The sequence below is a fragment of the Dinoponera quadriceps genome, unplaced genomic scaffold (genome assembly GCF_001313825.1).
Source record: "Dinoponera quadriceps isolate SergipeBrazil2010 unplaced genomic scaffold, ASM131382v1 scaffold1609, whole genome shotgun sequence".
NCBI classification, from domain to species: Eukaryota; Metazoa; Arthropoda; class Insecta; order Hymenoptera; family Formicidae; genus Dinoponera; species Dinoponera quadriceps.
Window position 1 is genome coordinate 478,531 of NW_014555756.1, and position 18,824 is coordinate 497,354.

The 18,824-nt window shown below is 52.3% G+C and overlaps 2 protein-coding genes across 4 annotated transcripts in view; one reads left to right on the forward strand and one right to left on the reverse strand.

Annotated features, from left to right (window-relative positions):
* Positions 1 to 4,226, reverse strand: part of LOC106745357 (protein SCAI) — a 6,488-nt gene extending 2,262 nt beyond the window's left edge. For both annotated transcript variants that reach the window (XM_014620901.1, XM_014620902.1), the window contains exons 1-2: positions 3,923 to 4,226; positions 997 to 1,847 (exon numbers count right to left, since the gene is read on the reverse strand). In XM_014620901.1, coding sequence (XP_014476387.1) covers positions 997 to 1,847; positions 3,923 to 4,116 — 1,045 coding nt within the window. In that variant the 5' untranslated portion in view covers positions 4,117 to 4,226. The remainder of the gene's footprint in view (positions 1 to 996; positions 1,848 to 3,922) is intronic.
* A 6,515-nt stretch (positions 4,227 to 10,741) lies between these two features.
* Positions 10,742 to 18,824, forward strand: part of LOC106745358 (transcriptional regulator ERG homolog) — a 44,709-nt gene continuing 36,626 nt past the window's right edge. Inside the window, exons 1-2 of one of the 2 annotated variants that reach the window (XM_014620904.1) lie at positions 10,742 to 11,157; positions 15,215 to 15,513. In XM_014620904.1, coding sequence (XP_014476390.1) covers positions 15,228 to 15,513 — 286 coding nt within the window. In that variant the 5' untranslated portion in view covers positions 10,742 to 11,157; positions 15,215 to 15,227. Of the gene's footprint in view, positions 11,158 to 12,999; positions 13,399 to 15,214; positions 15,514 to 18,824 lie in introns of those variants that run through there. The other variant, XM_014620903.1, reaches the window with a different exon arrangement.

The window sequence follows — 18,824 nt, forward strand, 5'->3', positions numbered from 1 at the left end:
CTCTCTCTCTCTCTCTCGCATCAGTAGTAGCGGTGCCACTTTTGGGCGACCGCTGTCGTTTGTGCTGACGATCGACTTAAATGGAGAACTAAACACGGTAAACGGACTTTCTCTCTCTCTCTCTCTCTCTCTCGCTCTCGCTCTTTCTCGTTCTTTCTCTCTCGGTCGAACGCGAGATTGTAGGGCGTGAAATGCGGGACTCCGATATATCGGGATTGATAGCGTTCAAGCGCGACACGACGAATAATGTTCGCGATCCGCAACGGATTTTCGCGTGACACACCAAAGTCGGCCGATACAAACGACTTTGGCGATCTTCGTGTGGCTCGTGTGTGTCACCTGCGGGGCGACACACACAGCAGCCTGTGTGGATCGTCCGTGGACGGGGTGAATGTATAAAAAAATCGACGTGGCGCGCGCTGCCGCACGTTACGATAATCCAACGTACGCCGCCCTCCGCCCGAGAGCCGATCATATATTTGAGAGCGCGAGTGTGTGTACCGTCTGCATTTTCCTTCAAGATCTCTATTATCCCCCCGCTCGTGTATATTCTTATTACCGATAAAAATACCGCCTTCCCGCGTGATATTTGCGGCGTATTATTAATTGACCCATGCGAGACAGGTTATCGGCTGACGGCCGAGCGAATGAGAGCTGCTTAATTAAGCACCTAGCCGAGAAGTACTCACGAATTCCGTCCTGTAGATTGGGAATTATCTTCTCTAAGTCACACGAAAAGACGATTTCTCTCCCTGACTCCGGAAGCTCGAAGCTTGGCGTGCTCCGCTCCGAGGAAAGCGAGAGGAAGGAAAAGAGACTCGATTCGAAGAAGAGACCTATGAATTGTACCTTCCTTTCGGGATCTACTTTCAACGAAGCCGCGTTCTGATCCAGTCGAGATGAATCTCACCAGATGGAATTTACGTCTAACATACTTGCGACAACGGGAGAAACGGGCGACGAAGGAACGGCCCTATGGTGGGATGAAACACTCACTTTCTTCGGGGTGCTTGACGGTGGAGAAGCAGCCATCCGCCGACAGGTACAGCAGTAACGCGCCGTTGGCCGGCAGCTCCTTGAAGCCACTCGCGAGGAACACTTGCACCTGGCTGTAGGTCGGCTTGAACAGCAGGTACTTGTGCGGATTGTCGCGTCTCGGCGCACCGTTCTCCGGCCCGGGGTACGGCCCGGGTCGGAAGGGCATTCGGCCCGCCGGCGAGGCGTCGTGCAGGTGATTCGGGTCGTCCCTGGGCTCCCGCTCGAGTGTCTGCAGCATCCTGAACATGTCCATCGACAACTCACTGAACTTCACCTGGTCGGCGCAATTGCCGACGATCAGGATCTCCTGGAGAGATAGGCACATGGGTGGCGATCGTTCGACGGGCGGCGAGGTCTGCGGACCGAGCCTGTGGGTCAGCACGATGGGGTTGGAGTCGGAGTGCAGCACGCCGACCGCGGACTCGGCCTTCACGAAGGCCTTGATCTCGTCGAGCACGAGGTTCCACTCGAGCTGATCGTCCGGCTCGTACGTGCTGGTGTAATCGGCAATCTGGGTGTCGAGCTCCTGCACGAGCTCCCGCACGAGCTTCATGCGGTTCAGCAGCAGGCAGACGACGATGAAGCGGGCGTAGTACCTGAGCTTCTTCACCATCAGGTCGCTCCTGTCCTCCTTGGCGGCGCGGCTGTAGTAGGCGCGGCCGCGTATCGCCGCGTAGAACGAGTAGGCCTCGTGCAGGTAGCTCGTCTCGCTGGTGCGCAGGTAGTAGTGGTAGTAGAGCTGGCCGATTTTGCTCGCGATCTCGCCGATCTGCCATCTCTTGAGGCCGTACTTCGTGTCCAGTATCATTCTGCGAACAGGCGGGGGCGCACGTGAGAGCGCGCACGTGTTTTGCGTACGCGCGCGGATCGCTCTGTGTGTTATTTCGCGCGAGAACCTCAATGAACGGGGCCGCAGCGGGAGAACGCGAGATTCCCTCCGTTTGCGTCTCACGCGATACTTCGTTTCATATGATATTCACGCACGTATTCAGCTTATTCTCGTTCGTGCAATTACATGTAATTCTACGCGGGGGAAAAAGTGTTGAATCAATAAAATTCCCAACGGCAGCGTAATTGGAGTAAGCCTTCTTATTGAACGGCAAATATGTGTGTATTGTTTCAATAATTAAAATATTTGTTTGATATTAGATATCGCTATTGAATCAAGAAGATTTACTCCAATTACGCGTGCCGTTGAAAATTTTATTGATTTAACACAGCATTTTTTCCGTGTAATTCCTAAATATATCCCATGATTTCGAAATTTCTCAGGGTGAAATGTCACTCGGGACGAAGAAAAATTCACTCGAGGCGAAGATGCTGTCACTCGGAATCGCAAGAGTGGGTGAGATTTTGACGAATACATCTCGCAAATATTTTGTGGAAAAGTTTTGCGAATGAAAATCGCGAAGAGGCGAATAGCTAGGGTGAATTATTCATCCGTACGAGTGGATATTTCAGTCGATTGGAGTGAATTTGTTCTAACGACAGTGGAGTATGTCAGATTCAATGACAAACTTATATTTACTCATTTACATCGATTCTGTAGGTCTACTAACCAAGGAGAGAGCAGGCCTATAAGATACAAAGGCCTATAAGAGCCTAATCGCGGCTGTTGCGGCGATATATATTACTTTTAATTTTGTTTGAAGAAGATATAACAGATTCGACGATTATCGAACGAAGGTTTAATACACGCGACTGACAAGTATCTTCCCTCAAGTAATATTAATATTAATTATATTAATATATTAAAACCGCACTAGAACACCCGTACTTACACTCTTATAGGCCCAATTAAGTGACCTTCTATGGTTCCATAACAGATTTACTCTTCAATTTCGAGTGAAAATACTATTCGACGATTCAGAGGGAAAGGAATCCGCACTCGACACAAGTGAACAGCCATTCTGGCTCGAACGACTCGGCTGTCGTTCCTGCCTTCCGAGTGGAATTTCACGAGGAAAAAATGCAAGAGAACAAAGCACAGCGTTGAAATGAAAGACACGAGCAATACTTCTGCATACACTGGCGCGCTTCGGGAAACGCGCGGAAATGAACTGTACGGGTTATTAATCAACGTGTAGAAGCTGAGAAACGAGGTCTTCGATCGTTCTAATTGCATCTCGTGGGATCGCGGCTGGTTACAAAGTCCGGAGCGCGACGCACGAGGACACGGTGGTCACGTGGGCCTCGTCTCACACACGGACCGTTAATTCGTCATTGCTGTTGGACTTGTCGCGTTGGAGAACACTATGACATCCGCGAAACGTGATCAGGCCGCGCTGCGGCATTCGCGCATAACGTTCGCGTGCCATGATATCGTAGCTCACATCAAGAAGCTGGGAAGGACAGCGTGCGATATTTCTCCACGATAGTCACGATTTTGCGGCATGCCGAACACCGCCGTTGTCAGACCGCGAATCAAGAACGATTGATCTCCCGCTCGACTCCGGAGAAAGGAAAAGAAAAAGAGATCGCGGACACGAACATGGAGGGCGTCGGAGAGATCGACGGAAATCGCTGAATCATACGCGAACCGAAGTCGAATCTGCGCCAAGTCGAATCCCCTCGCACTCTCAAATACTCGGGGAACACCCTCGTGGATCCCTTATCATCGAACCATTGTACCTTTCGAGGGCGTCTTTCGAATCCGGAGAAACTTGATGCGAAAAATCGCTACCAGGTGTGCTTCAAGATGGTATCAAGGAAACCTCGCTACAGAATTATCTCCCCTCTTCTCCTCCCACCCTCTTTCTCTCTCTCTCTTTCACCCCCGTAGACACACGCACACATATACACACGATCTCTCACACTCGCTCTTTCGCCTTTTTTCTCCCTATTTCCCCTTGTCTTCCGTCCTCTTTCCCTCTTTCAGTCTCACCTGTGCTGTTGCTGGAACTTCCAGAGCTTCGTGTAAACGTCGAAGGTCCGCCCGAAGTAACCCTGCCACTGCTTGTGCCCGTACTGCGGCAGGTCGCGTAACCCGTTGAACAGCTGCTTGCTCTTCTCGAGCAGGTGGCAGAACTCCAGGACGACTTTGCGCTCGTGGTCGTCCATACCAGCCATCATGACCATCTTTTCGGCGAGTCGAGACCGCGGCCGCTGGCTGGACGCCCTTCTCGACGACACGGTCGCGGCGGTGGCCCCGCGTGATGGCGCCTACCGATTCCGCCACCCTTTTGCACGGCGACTACGACGACGGCGACCACGGTGACCAATCAATACTCTTTCCCACCCCGCATCAGAGGGCGCATTTTGTGCGCCACCGCCGCTGCCGCCTCCACCGCCGACGCCGACGCCAGCTAGACGCAGCGACGACGGCCGGGGACATCTGTGCGAATGGCAGGGTGACTTCGGGACACCCTCGTGGAAATCGATATCTTGGCTCTTGAGGGTAAGACCGATCCCCCGCAGTGCAGGCGAATATCTAACTCAATTGTGTAACGTTTTGTTCATTTATCTATTCCATGTTCATTTATCCGTTTCTCCCTGGCGTGATCTTACATCCAGATTGTAAGATGCGATATCTCAGTGCGAAGTATTAACTTCTCGCAACCCAAATTAACCAGCTTCAGATATTGTCATCATCTTCGCTGTGCAACGCGTTTACAGTTTAAGATTGAAAGTCGGTCGTTCGAGCAAAGATGAGCTGCGCAGTGGAAGACTCATTGCTTAGCTCAGACGTGTGTTGCTATATCGAATTTGAGCTTTTCGATGGTTTAATGGAAACATTAATTCTGTACTTTCTTCGTTGTAGAAACCAGGCTTTAAAATGAACGCCTTGAGTTTATAATAATTAAGACTTTAAATGCAGTTCTAATATAAGCGATATCTAATAAAATTCAAAAGTATACATATTTGTAAGATAAATAGAAATTAGATATGATATATTAGATAATGTGAATTTGAAGCTGTGAAAAACTTGGTCTCACACGCACGGGTTTGCCTGAATTGTCAGTAGATAAAGCCCGCGTGAAGCTCCAATTATCCCGTCCCGCTGAAGTCGATAAATTTCTACTCCACGGTAACGCCTCATACCGCGGGTAACTGGTTAAGGATTGGTCTTGTCGCTCGGTCGGTCTGAATTTACCCTTGTCCCGTTGTTACAGTTTTGCTGACACGTATCCAGAATAATTACGGCGCTGATACATGCTGGATAACAAGCATAACTAATGGAAGAAATATGATGCGCGAATGCTGCAAGAATACCGTTAACCGTGAAGAAGCTAAAGAGGGCCGAAGAGTCGCAGCTATGTTCAGCAACAAAAGTGATCACGCGCCTGACACTTCTTTGTACAAAAAAAAATGACATAACAGCAACAGCCGTTTTTTTTTTTTTACCAAACCGATGAAAAATCTACCCGAAATTAATCGATTTTGCGGATACTCTCTATCATCGATTCGAGTTCCCGAAGATTCTCTCGAATACGCCGCCAACTCTCATCGCACTCGCTCCGATTCGGACTCCTAACAAGACCTGTCCGTTTCTCTTTCGTTGTAATTAAAATTTCCAAGCGAAAAAGGGATAACGCCACGTTGGCGAACGGGACACAGCGGTGGCGGCGGCGGCTGCGACGGGGGTGGCGACGGGGGTTGCGAGGGTACGCTCGACACTTTCGTCGCCGCGGCTCGTTACGGCGACGGCAACGACGGTGGGAGTTTTACCGCCCCGCTGGTCGACTACTGCCGTCGGCGGAGATTAATTAACTAGATAACGGTCGGTGGCTGGGAAAGAGGGCGAAAAGAGAGAGAGAGAGAGAGAGAGAAAGTGAGATAGAGAGCGTTTGCGCGCGACAGAGAGGGAAAGGGTAAAAACAGCGAGAGAAAGAGAGATAAAGCGAGAGAGCGACGAATGAGAGGAACGTGCCAGAGACGGAAAACATCGCGGGGCGGAGGACGAAGAGGAGGAAGAGGGTGACGGTGGACAACCATGGGCCGACCATGGGAGTCCCCCGTTGACGAACCATGGAGGTCCACCGGGGGGAGGGAGGGGGACAGCGGCGGTGGTGGGCCACGGGAGTTTCCAGAGGGCCGGACGGTATAGAGTCCGGAGTATATCGACTGTGTCGCCTCATCTACAAGTCAATCAGGCTCGCGTGCCAGCGGCTCGTGAGGCCGGCTGGTACACGTAAGTAAGTAGCCAGCCTGATGGGCACCTACACGCATCCCCCTGCTTTTGCCGGGTTGTATGGTGGCCGCACGCCTAATACGCGAGGCGCTACCGTCGTCGACACGGGCACCTTTGCCCGCCGGTCGGCTGGGTATGCAAGTATAATGCGCTGGCGCATATATAAATGCTTATGGTAATCCGCGCGCGGTCGGCTTGTTTCGATGCTGGCCGGATGTCTGCTAGATAGAGCCCGTACCGTATCGCCTATTGCTATCGGTACGTATGCCACTGCCGTAACGCGCTACCGATATTTCCTTGCGATGTATCGCGTTAACGGAGCCGCGTCCCGCGCGAAATAGTCCCGGATAATCCGGGAAAATATCCTCGGCAAGGTAGAGGACGATCTTCGGGATCTTCACGTCGTGGAAATACCTCGTCTCCCGATTGCGCCTTCGCTCTTCGGTCTGAATTATTTCCCCGTCATGAGAGATACGTTCGGGTACACGTTTCTCCGAGGTATATTTATTGATCAGTCGGACACAGAAGAATCCTGTGCCGATGCCTTAGATCGTCCGAAAGGCTCGACTCCGCGAGAATTCGCGGAATTTATCGATCAAGGTGAAGTCGAGCGCGTCCCGATGAGTCAGCTTGCGGTCGATGGGCCAGAATCACGGTCGAACTTATGGTCCGCGGTGTCGACACGGTTCGAATCATGACTCGGCTCAAACGGTAGCAGCCGGCCGGCTGTATAGCCTGTCTACGTATAGACGAGTGATCAAATCGGGTCGTTAACTGATATTAATAGCAGGGCGCGGTGAGCCGGGTGGAGACTGTCTTCCTTCCTCTCTGTCTCTCCCTCGTTCTTTCTCTCGCTTTCTCTCTTACTCTTTCGCGCTCCTCTATACCCCGCATCGATGCGCGCTCGAGCGGCCCTTGCCCTAATTGCAACAAATTAAATCAGGCGGTATCGGCGATTCCCTCGGGTTAAATTTACGCGCGTTACGTACGCGAAGCGTGCCGCGGTCGCATTGTAAGCGCCTTTTCACCGCTGCGGCCGCCCCGTGCGCGTTGCCACCTTAATTGGCAGCGGCTTTTATGGCCGACGGTACGGACGATTTGATTTGTTGGACTCGGGGAAAAAAAAGAGAGAGAAATCGACCGATTGATCGCAGCGGAGCGGATGCGTGATCGCGCGTACGCCGCGCTCGGCTGGTGGCCGTTCGGCTCGCCGCGCGAATATCGTCGTCAACGCGCTGAATTTCCGCACGCGAGGACGAAAGGCATTTTTAAGCATGCGAATAAATTCGCATTCTTTTTAATGTGTCGCTTTAACCTGTTGAATGCGTTGTATTCGTGACAAACGGTGATTACATTTGCGGCTCTCTCTCTTCCCCTCTCTCTTTCTCTCCCTCCTGAATTACATTCATTTTTTTCCGTTTTTATCATTTCGACGATCGTACGTTTTGCGCACGATAAGCGTGTTAACCCCGTTGCACCCTACCTCGCGAAGAGTCCGCGATATTTCAAGCCTCAGACCTCTAAGGGTACCTCAGCAACCCCGACACTCAACGTTTCCTTCGCGGTGTCTTTTGCGAGCGGATAACGCTCGCCGCGCGACGATGATATCGCGACGCTGGCTCAGTTTTTTCGCTTGAAGTCTACGTACACCGCGCTACCCTCGCATGTAACATCCCTATCTTCCCCGAAAGTCGCGCGCCACAAAGGTATCCAGCTGTCTGTCCGCTTGAAGAAAGGAAAGAAAAGGAGGAGAGGAGGAGAAAAGAATTCAGAGAGAGAGAGAGAGAGAGAGAGAGAAAGAGAGAGGAAGAGAACACGGTAAAAAGAACGATCGCGGAGACGACTTTTGATATTTCCTGCCCTTACCATTAGCCAAGCAGGACTCGAGCCGGAGCGGGGGTTAGTGCGGTGGATGCGAGGAAAGCCTCAGGAAGCTCTAACTCACGGGCAAAGGGGCAACCCACCCTGTTCGACCGTGCCGGCCCCTGCCATTAACATTAACCGAGCACATACAGGGTGTTTGCAATGGCATTATCGATCGGTGGCGGGGTGAAAAAAGACCAGCGAATCGAGCACTTTGTACGATACGTGCAGGAAACGCCTAGTTTACATTCACGAAAGCCGGCTAAACGCCGATAGACTCGTCCTCGTCGGTTATACACGAGGACCTTGTGCGTGATAAGCGTTCACCTGACGCCAAACCCTGCTGAAGACATCGCCGAGGACGGATATTATTTTTAACGCGACATACGTTCGCGCGTTCACACGGGGGGGAGGTCTCGTTAAGGGGAAGCGGAACTGTCGGCGGCCGAGAAAAGCGTCAACATCGGGAAACGTAATTTTTACGCCGGGCACGTAGCGGACCGCTTTTCCATCGGAACGCTTTCATCGCGCGCTCGTCCTTCCTGTCTGCAAAACGTCGTTGTCGTGCGCGAAGGAACGAAAATCGTCGGAGCGGGAACTTTAACATGACAATGCGCGGCGGATCGCGATCAGTCAAGTACAATGTATCGATGTTTCTCGCACGATTGACACCGCGATCTCCCGTTCAACCATCGGAAACTTTACGCATGAACGAAGAGCTGCGACATCACTCATGGCGGTCATAGGAAGCGGAACAACGGCGATGACCGTCGTTAGGAGTGTGTCGCCTGGAGTACGAATAAGATAGCTCGCGACATTGCCGTTTCGCCGAGAGGATCGAACGCGCGTGTTCAAAACGCTAAAGTAAGATCTAACAGCGTCGCTTCCGCTCCACTCCGATCAAATTTAAATACAAACGAACGAGTATAAAAGCATCGTTAATCTCCTTATTTATTTTCATTTCGTCTCGCTATTGTTGCGAAATATTATCGCACACACGGTCGCATTGCGATTGTTCCCACGAAAAATTCCCACCGCATCTCCGAACGTCTGTCAGTTTCATTCGCGAGCGAGGCGTCTCGGACGGACAATTTCATCGGGAGCGTAAAAATAACTGCGAGTTTTACACAGCCGATGACGAAACGGAATTCTATTAAACCAAAGCATCGATTTTGCCGCCGCCGCGGTAGCGCGTCGATAGCGCGCGAGTTGGTTAACGAAGGCGGCGATAACGATACATTATTATCGCGATACGTATGAATATATGCCGCCCCATGCCCGAGCTGCCCTTTGAAAATCGTATACCAGGCACGTGTCCGGCCTGTCGCGCCCCCGTTGTTACTCCACCGCGTGGATCAGATAATTTTCAGTACAAGCAGATACGGCTCGCCATTCGCACGGCGAGCCGATCTCTCACACGGAGAGAGATCACGCGATATCGCTGATATATTAATCAAACAAATTGGACATTTCAACCGTGTCATCGACCGACCGCCACGACGATTTTTCGCAGACGCGAATTCGCCGTTCATACCTCCTTTCTCCCCCTTCCCCTTATCCGCTTTTCCCGGAGGAACAACAATCTCACGTAAGGTCGAATCTCTCTTTCTCTCTCTCTTCCTCCTGGTAACGGCACTAGCTTGAAAATATATCGCGCTGGGACCTCGATCGCGCGGATCGATTTATTTTCATCGCCGTCATCCCCGCGCGTATTCGCTCTCTCTCTTCCTCGGAATAACTCGCCGGCGCTACAGCCGAAAGCCGTGTCGCGCGTGGAAAATCGCTGACGGCGGCGCCTGATCGCGCTTTAGGGATAGCGTGTATTTTGTTATTATTACCTTTCAGCGCCTTCCGCGAGCCCGAAGAAGGCGCAGCACCTCGCCTTACTTACCTACCCCTATCCACCTATCACCCCGCTCGACACGATCGACGACGCGCGCGCCGATCGGCGTCAATCCATTCTCGCAGTCTCTCCGCGAACCGCTTATCGCGCACCGGTATCCTCGGCATCAATAATAATAAAAGCACCGTGGGATATCGCGCGTCTCGTATGACGCTCCACGGGAAGCCTTCCGCCGCTTCCCACCTACGCTCGCGAGCACGAAGCGGGGTAAGGCCGAAGGAGAGAGAGAGAGAGAGAGACCAGGAGTAGAACGAGGGTGGAGAAAGACGAGCAGAGGGACGGAAGGAGACAGAGAAGGCGAGAGAGAGAGAAAGAGGGAGGGAGGGAAGGAGTGAAAGAGAAAGAGAGAGTCTGGTGGATGATCCCGCCTCTAAGGAGCCGCTTCGCGTCGGAGAGCTTGTCCGGGGGTGAGCGGGAAACCCCCCGCGTCCTCTTCTCCCTCTCTCTCTCCGTTCTCCACCCTCATCGCCACCCTCTCCTCTCTGTCTCTCGCCCGTTTCTCTTTCTCTCTCTGTCTCGGGCGCGTGCTCGCTTTTCCCCCCGCGGAGAACGTACCGGGCGCAGGCTCCGATACAGCCAATCGTCGGACCGCGACTGATAACGACGCTGCCAAATGTGCGTCCGTCGCACCGCGACCGAGTTCGCCACGGTGGTCCACGCGCGCTGACAAACTCTCGGGATATCCTCGCGAGCGAGCGAAGCCGCCGAAACCACCTCCTCCGTAATCCCGCCGTTGTCCCGCGCGGATATATCCGACACCGGAGCCTCCTCGTGTACCACCACGGTTCGTAAGGTGTTCCTCGCTCGTCGCCCCCGATATCGCGATATTTTCAGTGCCGCGAGGTCGCTTCGATTCCCCTGGGGAAAACCCGTGGCCGGTCGACCGGTAACAAGGACGACACACACACACACACACAGTGCTCGAAGACAGAGTGAGAACGTCGTGAAAGGCGTCGTCGTCGTCGGTCTGTTGACGGCCAACACGCCGGGGAGACGTCGGGAAACCTCGGGAAAATTCAGCGTGCTCTCTCTCTCTCTCTCTCTCTTTCTCTCACGAGCTCGAGACGAAGTGCGGGCGGAGCGGTTCACACCTGCCTGCGGTGTTGCACACCGGCGGTTTCGGCCGGCCGGCGATCGACACCATCGCGGGGGGAATATCTCTGGGGATCGAGCTGGATCGGATAGTGCCGGACAAGACACCACGTAGGCCCCCGCACTGACGGTAAGAGCGCGACGTCTCGCGATAGGCCGCCGTTCGTATTCGCGGTCCCGGCCGTGGATCGCTTTTTGTACGACGAACGGGGGTCCGCCGAAAGCGACGGAAGCACGAGGAGGCGGAGAGAGAAGGAGGAAACCGAAGATTGTCGGCCGCGCGCTTCCGTCGCGCCGCGACGCGGTCTCTCTCGCCGATGGAACAATATCGATAACGCCGAAAGCGACCGCGCGATCGTATTGTGCCGTGTGTGTACGCGGATTTATGACGACCCGCCCTTTTTCCGAGCGCGTTTCCTCGCGAAATCGGAGCTGAAGCTACCTCACGTCCGCTCGTTCGTTCAAAGCCGTCGCGCGTCTGTCAACATTGACGACGACGCGTTATTGCCACGGCGCAAAGGAGTAAATAAAGCTCAATAAATGTCGGCGTAGTGCGGTGGGTATGTAGAAATAAAAAGAAAATGCACAAACAATCGGAACTCCATCTTACAGGAGCGGAAACGAATCTCACACGTAAGCGAAAACGCTCCGACGTCGCAGAGCGCGTCGGAGGTGATACAAACCTTGCGACTCGTTCACGGAGTCTTACGCATGACGTATACACGCGTCTCCGCGTCTGTCGCCACGCACGTTTTACGAGCTAAACGGCGGGCGCACGCATTGACCAACGCGAAATTACCGCGCGTGTTCGCCGCGCTGTACGTCGTCCCCTCGCTTCACTGTGTTACGCATCGTGGTCACCGGTGGTTTTCTCTCTCTCTCTCTCCTTTTTACTCTTTCAACAGAGAAATGCAAATTTTACGTTAATTTTGCGGGGAGAAATGAGGCCGTACACTCGTACGCCCGTAATTCAAAATCGGTGCGTTCCTATCGGTAAAATCGAGCGTCGCAAAATTCATTCTCTCTCTCTCTCTCTCTCTTATTACTTATTGTAAAACTCCTCTATCATCTCGCTTATTTATTTATGTAATTCTTAATTTTTCGTCATTACACAGGACTGGCCTTACACGGGAAAAAATATTTTACTGGCATAGCAAGTTTCACAGTTGCCGTGCAGACCGCAGAAAGATTTGTTATATGGACGAAATAATTTTACTGTCGTAGCAAAATGTTCAGTTGGCATAACTAAATTATTTTGCTGTCCATATGCTGTCCATATATCCAGCAAACAACAATTAACACTTGATAAATCTTTTTACCGTCCCGATAAATCTTTTTGCTGCTTCAAACAAATCTTTTTGCTGTTCGTACAGCAACTGAGAAATTTGCTGTGCCAGCAAAATATTTTTTTTCGTATAGGAAAATAATGACCGCTCTAGAACAATAATATATGCTTCTCTCTTTTTCTCTCAGAATTACGATTTCGTTGTGCACAATCTGCGTTGCGAAATCGACGACTCGTGTTTTTCTTACTTTCCACTCATCGGTCTTGCATGTTTTCGATTCTTCGCTAAACTCGCGCTATGCGCGAGTATTCCTCTCTCCCTCTCTCTCTCTCTTTCCTCGTAATTACGAGCGCAGACCGGTTTTTCCTAACGAGACTTCGCGCACTCGACGAGGAATAAGGATCGCGGCGTCGAGACGCGGCCGTCGCATCGGCGAGCGTTTTCCCGGGTCCGCGCGCGACTCGGCTTTTTCTCCCTCTCGCGTGCAATCGCGCGCGCCTATGTCGTCCGCGACGGTGCGTTTAAATGGTGTGTGTAGATATATATATATATATATGCGACGAGAGTTTAGACGAGGTAGGCAGAGGGGTTTCCGGCGAGCGTTAACAGAGTAACAGAGTGATGTAATGAGGCCCGGAAGCAGGCAATTTGCTGCTCGCGGCGGCCGCAGTTGCGCGAGACAACCTGCCCGGAGTACCTTCTTCTTGATACCGCGGTCCAGCCTCCTCCGGACACCTATCGTCTCGGACGCTCGCGCCGATAAGCGGCTCTCGATTGTTAATTTAACGGTGCGCGAAAAGTGGTGCCGTGCTGACGGGAAAGCCGGGGTAAAGAAGAAGACGAAGACGGGAGCGTTCGCTGTCGGTGGCCGTGAGCGCGCGCGAGCGCGAGAGAGTGCGCGTTCAGAGTGCGAGAGAAGACGGGAGGAAACGATCTCTCGATCGCTGGCGTTCGACGGATCGACGATTCGTTAATTATTTCGCGCGATGACGACGAAAGCGCGGCCGTTCGACGACGTTCGTCTCGCTCGACGTCACGAATGAGTGAATTATGCGCGACAATAGGAGCCGCACGATTGGCGTAAGGTACGTTTTTTTTCTTTTTTTCACGCGCCTGTACACGGCATACGCGCGGATTATAAGGAGCCCGTGGAAATAGCGTAAAAATGGCGACCGCCCGAGCGCGGTATCCGCGGTATCCGCGACACGACGAGCGATCGATCGTTCGATTCGGCTTTTAAACTGTCGAACACACGAGCGCAAAGGCACAATCCGGTATTGAGCGCGCGCGCGTTCTCGCTCGTTCGTTCGCGCTCATCGCCATTCGCGGAACATCGCGCGGCTGTGTGACAGTTTTGTGATTAGATTGACCTCAATACTCACTGGACATCCGGATGTACCCACGAGTGCTTTATCCTTAACCATCCCGATCGAATGTCAGCGCGTGGCTCACAATATCCACCGACGACGCGAGGACAACTCGCGACGGGAAAAGAGAATTTCGCCATGTTTCTGTTCCGTCTCTCTCTCTCTCTCTCTTTCTCTCTCTTTCTTCCTCTTTCTCTCTTTCCCTCTGTTGTCTGTCCTTCGCAAACGAGCTCCCCGTTGATATTCTGAAACGTTCGTCGGCGCGCCAAGAGTGGTATCCGCGAGATTCCGCGGATCTGTCCGCGAAAAGTCGTCACCGTGACTGAAGGTAAATTAGAGAGCGAGAGATCGAAAAGGATCAGACGCGACACAACAGAAAAAATCGGGTACGTGTAGCTAACGCCATCTGTACGCAGCGAGCCCTATATATTTATAATATGAAATCTGCATCGAGCGATTACCTACGTTCTCGGGAAAGTAATGGAGGACGGAGAGAATCCCGACGGCGGTTTTCCGCGCGAAATAAAGGCGCAGGATCGCTCGTTGCTGAGTACTCGGTTCTCAGGTAGGCCCGGTCCACCCATGAAATACGACTAATTCGATGTACGCTTTCGAACGCTCGGAGAAAGTGATAGCGCGCGATATCGACGAGCTCGGACATGAGGAGGTTATGTTGCCGGCGTCGAACTGTAATCGGCGCGATCGGCAAAACGTACGGAAAAAACGGGAGGGGGAACAAATGAAAAATAATGTCACGCGTGTACTAACGTCAACTCTTGCGTGAATGCGGAACTCCTGTTGAAAATAGCACAAGAGAGAGAAAGAGAGAGAGAGAGAGAGAGAGAGAGAGAGAGAAAGTCGCGCACGTGTTAGCGCGAGTTACACGTGAATCGACAACATCGTCCGGGTAACATCATTCCGTTTGAATAATGATTTATGTAATACGGGAAGGGATAGCGGAAGTGGGAGATTTTGAAGATTAGACGGAAGCGGACTCGCGATAAACGACAAGCTTCAATATTGTAGCCGTTCTCTTATCTCCGCGCGTTCTCTCTCTCTCTCTCTCCGTTCGGAATTACCGAGGAGATACGATCGCCTCATGCAAATCCCATTCCGCCGGATCGCTTTCGCAATTTTGACGATCGTAAGTTCGAGGCCACGCCGATGATGTATGTAGATGACGGCCGTCTAACCTGGCGTCGATCCGTTCTCGAGATTACGCGATCTCGACGGCCGTTTTTCGTAATTACGCGTATGTACGCCACGATGTGTAACCGATAATTCAATGACGCGTCCCTTGGAAAACATATGTACCTTTCTCTCTCTCTCTCTAGTATTTTTCACGTCTCCGCTCATTGTCGTTGATGTATCGCGAGAAAGGGCACGAAGGAACACGAAACAGCGCGAAGTGGTGTCACGAATAATTTCGGAGAGCGCGAGAGAATCTCACCGCCGCGTCGATGCGACAATTCTGTTCGAACGTCATCATCTCGTGTCTTGCGTCTCCGTACAGTGCAGCAATTCTGTATTACAGGGGCTCTTTGGTGATGTACGACAGCGCTAGCTGTTCGTACGCAGGTGCGCTCGAATTAAAGGGATCCTCCGGGGCCGCCGGAGCCGCGGCCGCGGCCGCCGGAGTAACCGCGGCCGGCGTCAAGCAGGAAAACTGGCCGTACCGCGGTCTCACCTGCGGTAGCACGTTTCAACGGCTCAAGGAGAGCGTCGACAAGGCGAAGCAGGCCCTCGCCGATCGCGGGGGTTACCTGGCGGGTGCCTTTTCACCGCCCCCGCGTGCCAATCCATCCGCCATTTCGCCCACAGCCTCCATCACCGGTAAGCGAAGTTTTCCTCTTTTTCTTTTTATCCCCGTGAGGGATTTGCCCTCGTCGTCGTCATCGCCTTAACGGCGGAAAACGCACTCGAACGACTTTTGACTTTCTCTGCGAGAATAGAGATAGGTTCGGGAAGAAAAGCAACGGTTGCGCCTTCTTCTCTCGATTTCGTCTAATAGTATCAATTCCAGGCACACGATCACCCTGACTGTTACCTAGATGTTCGAATCTGTTGAGTATTATCTTTCGAATTACCCAAGTATTTTCATATTTGGACACTCGAGTATTCAATTGTTTATTCCTCTTATTTATTTTCCCTCTTCGAATCATTCTATGCATAAAAGAAACATAAATAGAATGAATAACAAAAAGTAGATATTGTACACAATAATAAATTTTTATATCAGAATATGTGCCTCAAAATATATAATATATGAAATATTTAACTAAGTATTTACTTTGTAATTACGCAAAGAGAAACCACATACGATTGCTTTAAAAAGTTTGTATTATTTCGGATATCTGCGTATAGAAATGCCCGAGTTATATATTGACAGCGGTAGAATCTAGACTTCTGCAAATTTAATTCACTTTTGGACTTATGCCAATCCTAATTTGTACATCATATATCCAACTTATAACTCATACCCGCATCTCATTCGTGATTCATTTACCCGAATTATTCGACGATTGTGCTAAGAATGATCAAACTCCAATTTTATTATGAATTGTAACTCTCAGTTTCTCAATGACCCTACTCGATCCCAAAAGCGAACTAACGCATGTCTCGCCAAAGATGTAATGAAAAACGCTTTACGAACGTTCCTCTTCTCCAATGAACGGGCAGCGGTTTTGTCTACGTTTTTTTCACACGGACTCAATCGGTTTCGTCTGCCTAGGCGCTCCTCCCGCGCGAAAGTCGTCCGAGTGTACGTCCGGAAATATTAACAGGCGAGATTCGATATTTCTCCGACGTCGGGAACGGCAGGTGTGAGATACGCACGAGAGTATAACTCATTGCCGCGGCGTGCTGAAATAGTTTGCCGTAACGCCGAGCGTAAGGTCACGCACGGAAGGCCGCGTGCGAAAGACACGCAAACTGATTACGCGCGGGTTTATACCGCGGCGTAAGTACCGCGGAGATATCATCGATCGCTTCTAATATGCGTCGCGATGACGTAATGCGGTTAATAAGAGCAAGGGCCTCGCGTTTGCCCGCGCTATTTTCCCACAATGATAATGGCGCGCGCGCGACGTTAAGATTTTGGCGAGAGAGAGAGAGAGAGAGAGAGAGAGAGAGCGAACGCGCACGTTCAACGACGCGCGTTCAACGCATGTCGCGCTTCTGTGTTCGCGCCGTAAAAATGTCGTATCCTGCCGCTTCTCCGAGCAGCCGTCAAAATTCGTGTCAAAGTTCACGTCAAAATTCATATAAGACCTCTCCGAGCGGGATCTCTCGCGACGGCGGTGCTCTCAACGTCCTGCGTCCTGCGTTCTGCGAACGATAACGGAACGATGTCTCCCCCCGCGAAATCTCGAAGACGAAGAATCGTCTCGCAATCTCTCGTGCCGGGAAAGATACGAAAAAAAGGAGAAAAAAATAAGAGAAAAAGAAAGCAAGAGAGGGCAACGCGCGCTCGCGAGCCCGCGCAATAATTTGTCATCTAGCAGCAACAGCAGCAGCAGCAGCCGGCGGGCTGACTGTTGCTCTTCGTTGTCGCCGATTTCCGATTGCTTTTTTAAAGCGCCGGTCGCCGAGGACATTAATTACCCGGCCAGTGTAAATCACGTTATCTACCGCCCACGCCCGCGAGGGCCGCGAGGAAGCGGCGGAGCGGAAGGGGAGAACGACGGAGGATGAGGAGAGGTGTAAGAGGAGGAGGCGCAGGAGGAGAAGGACGTGGGACTGCAGGAGGGGTCGGGGGGGGGGGACTCGAATACGGTCGGGGGNCGGGGGTAGTAGTATTGCGCGCGAGGGTGTTGCACCGTTGCCAGCCGAGCAAAACGCTCGTCCGACTGCTCTCCACGGCCGCAGCAATATCCTGCTCGCAGTGGCCGAAATTTATCGGCGACTCGAAACTTTCGTCTCTCTCTCCCTCTCTCTTTCTCGCGCGCATTTAACGGCGCGGTCCTCCGCATTTACCTACCCATCTACCTACGTACCCATGTAGGCGAGTTCGATCGATCTCCCGCAGCGTTTGGATCGCGCGTCCCTGGATCCCGATTGCGGATGTTGGTCGCGTTAGCTCCGTGGTTTTTCGCTCCCGTCTTGTTACACGCTTTCCGCAGCTGTTGGTTAATTCATCTCGCGCCGGTCGGCAGCAAGGTCAGCGCGTTATTCCAATGCCGGCGTTATCACGATCCCGTTATCGCCGCAGTTTCCTAAATCTTTTCGTCCTTCCTGCTGCGGAGCGGGAATTAACGAATATCGTGTAATGACGTGCAATCGTGCGTGTTAGCGTACGATTACCACCACCCTTCAGTTACAATGGTGGCCGGCGGTGTTGTGGAATCCTCAGTAGTATCGGCGACAATCGCGCCCCGAGAGATCGTCTCAAAATTTTGACGGGGCTCGTAGGGGCTCGAGACAAGATGGTGGGTCGATGATGGCGGCGGGTAGTTGCGAAAATGTAGAATGACGAGGGAGGAGCGGTTACAGGGTTAGCCGGGAGCGTATCCATGACGACCGACCGCCCCACGTACCCGCTACCCTCGGAGATCCCGGATGCTCCCCTCGGCATCCCAGCATCCCACCTCCCTCTTCCCGTCACTCGTCGCCGTGGTCCTCCTCTCCCTGCCGCTCGACCACCCTCGGCAACCCTCTATGGCTCCTAGGCTGACTCTATCTACCCCTATCTGCGGCCCGCTTCGCTCCGGGGGATGCACGGCTACTTAGATTTTAAGTCGGGCCATTTCGTGCCGCGCACCTATATCTAACCCGGCTATAATTCTCGCGAGATTCAGACACGCCGACAAAGGAGTCTGGATTCTCCGTGAAATTTCAGCTCCCGAGGTGGAGCGCACGCACGCGCTCGCTCGCGCGACAGAATTTCGACGCGAAGCACAAATTTTCGCGGCCGCACAAAGGCACCGCTGGAAATTAAAATCGTCCGTTCCTTCGTTGCGCCGGCGGTATCCCGCGGTGATATATATATCTTCACGTAGTATTTTAGCTGTATCGTAACTCCTGAGTAATGGAACGTTGAGTTAAAGTCGGGCTTTTCAACACCGATGACGACGACAACGTACGACTCTCGTTACAAACATGCGTATACACGTGCGCACCGATCTAAGCCAACCCCCCCCCCCCCC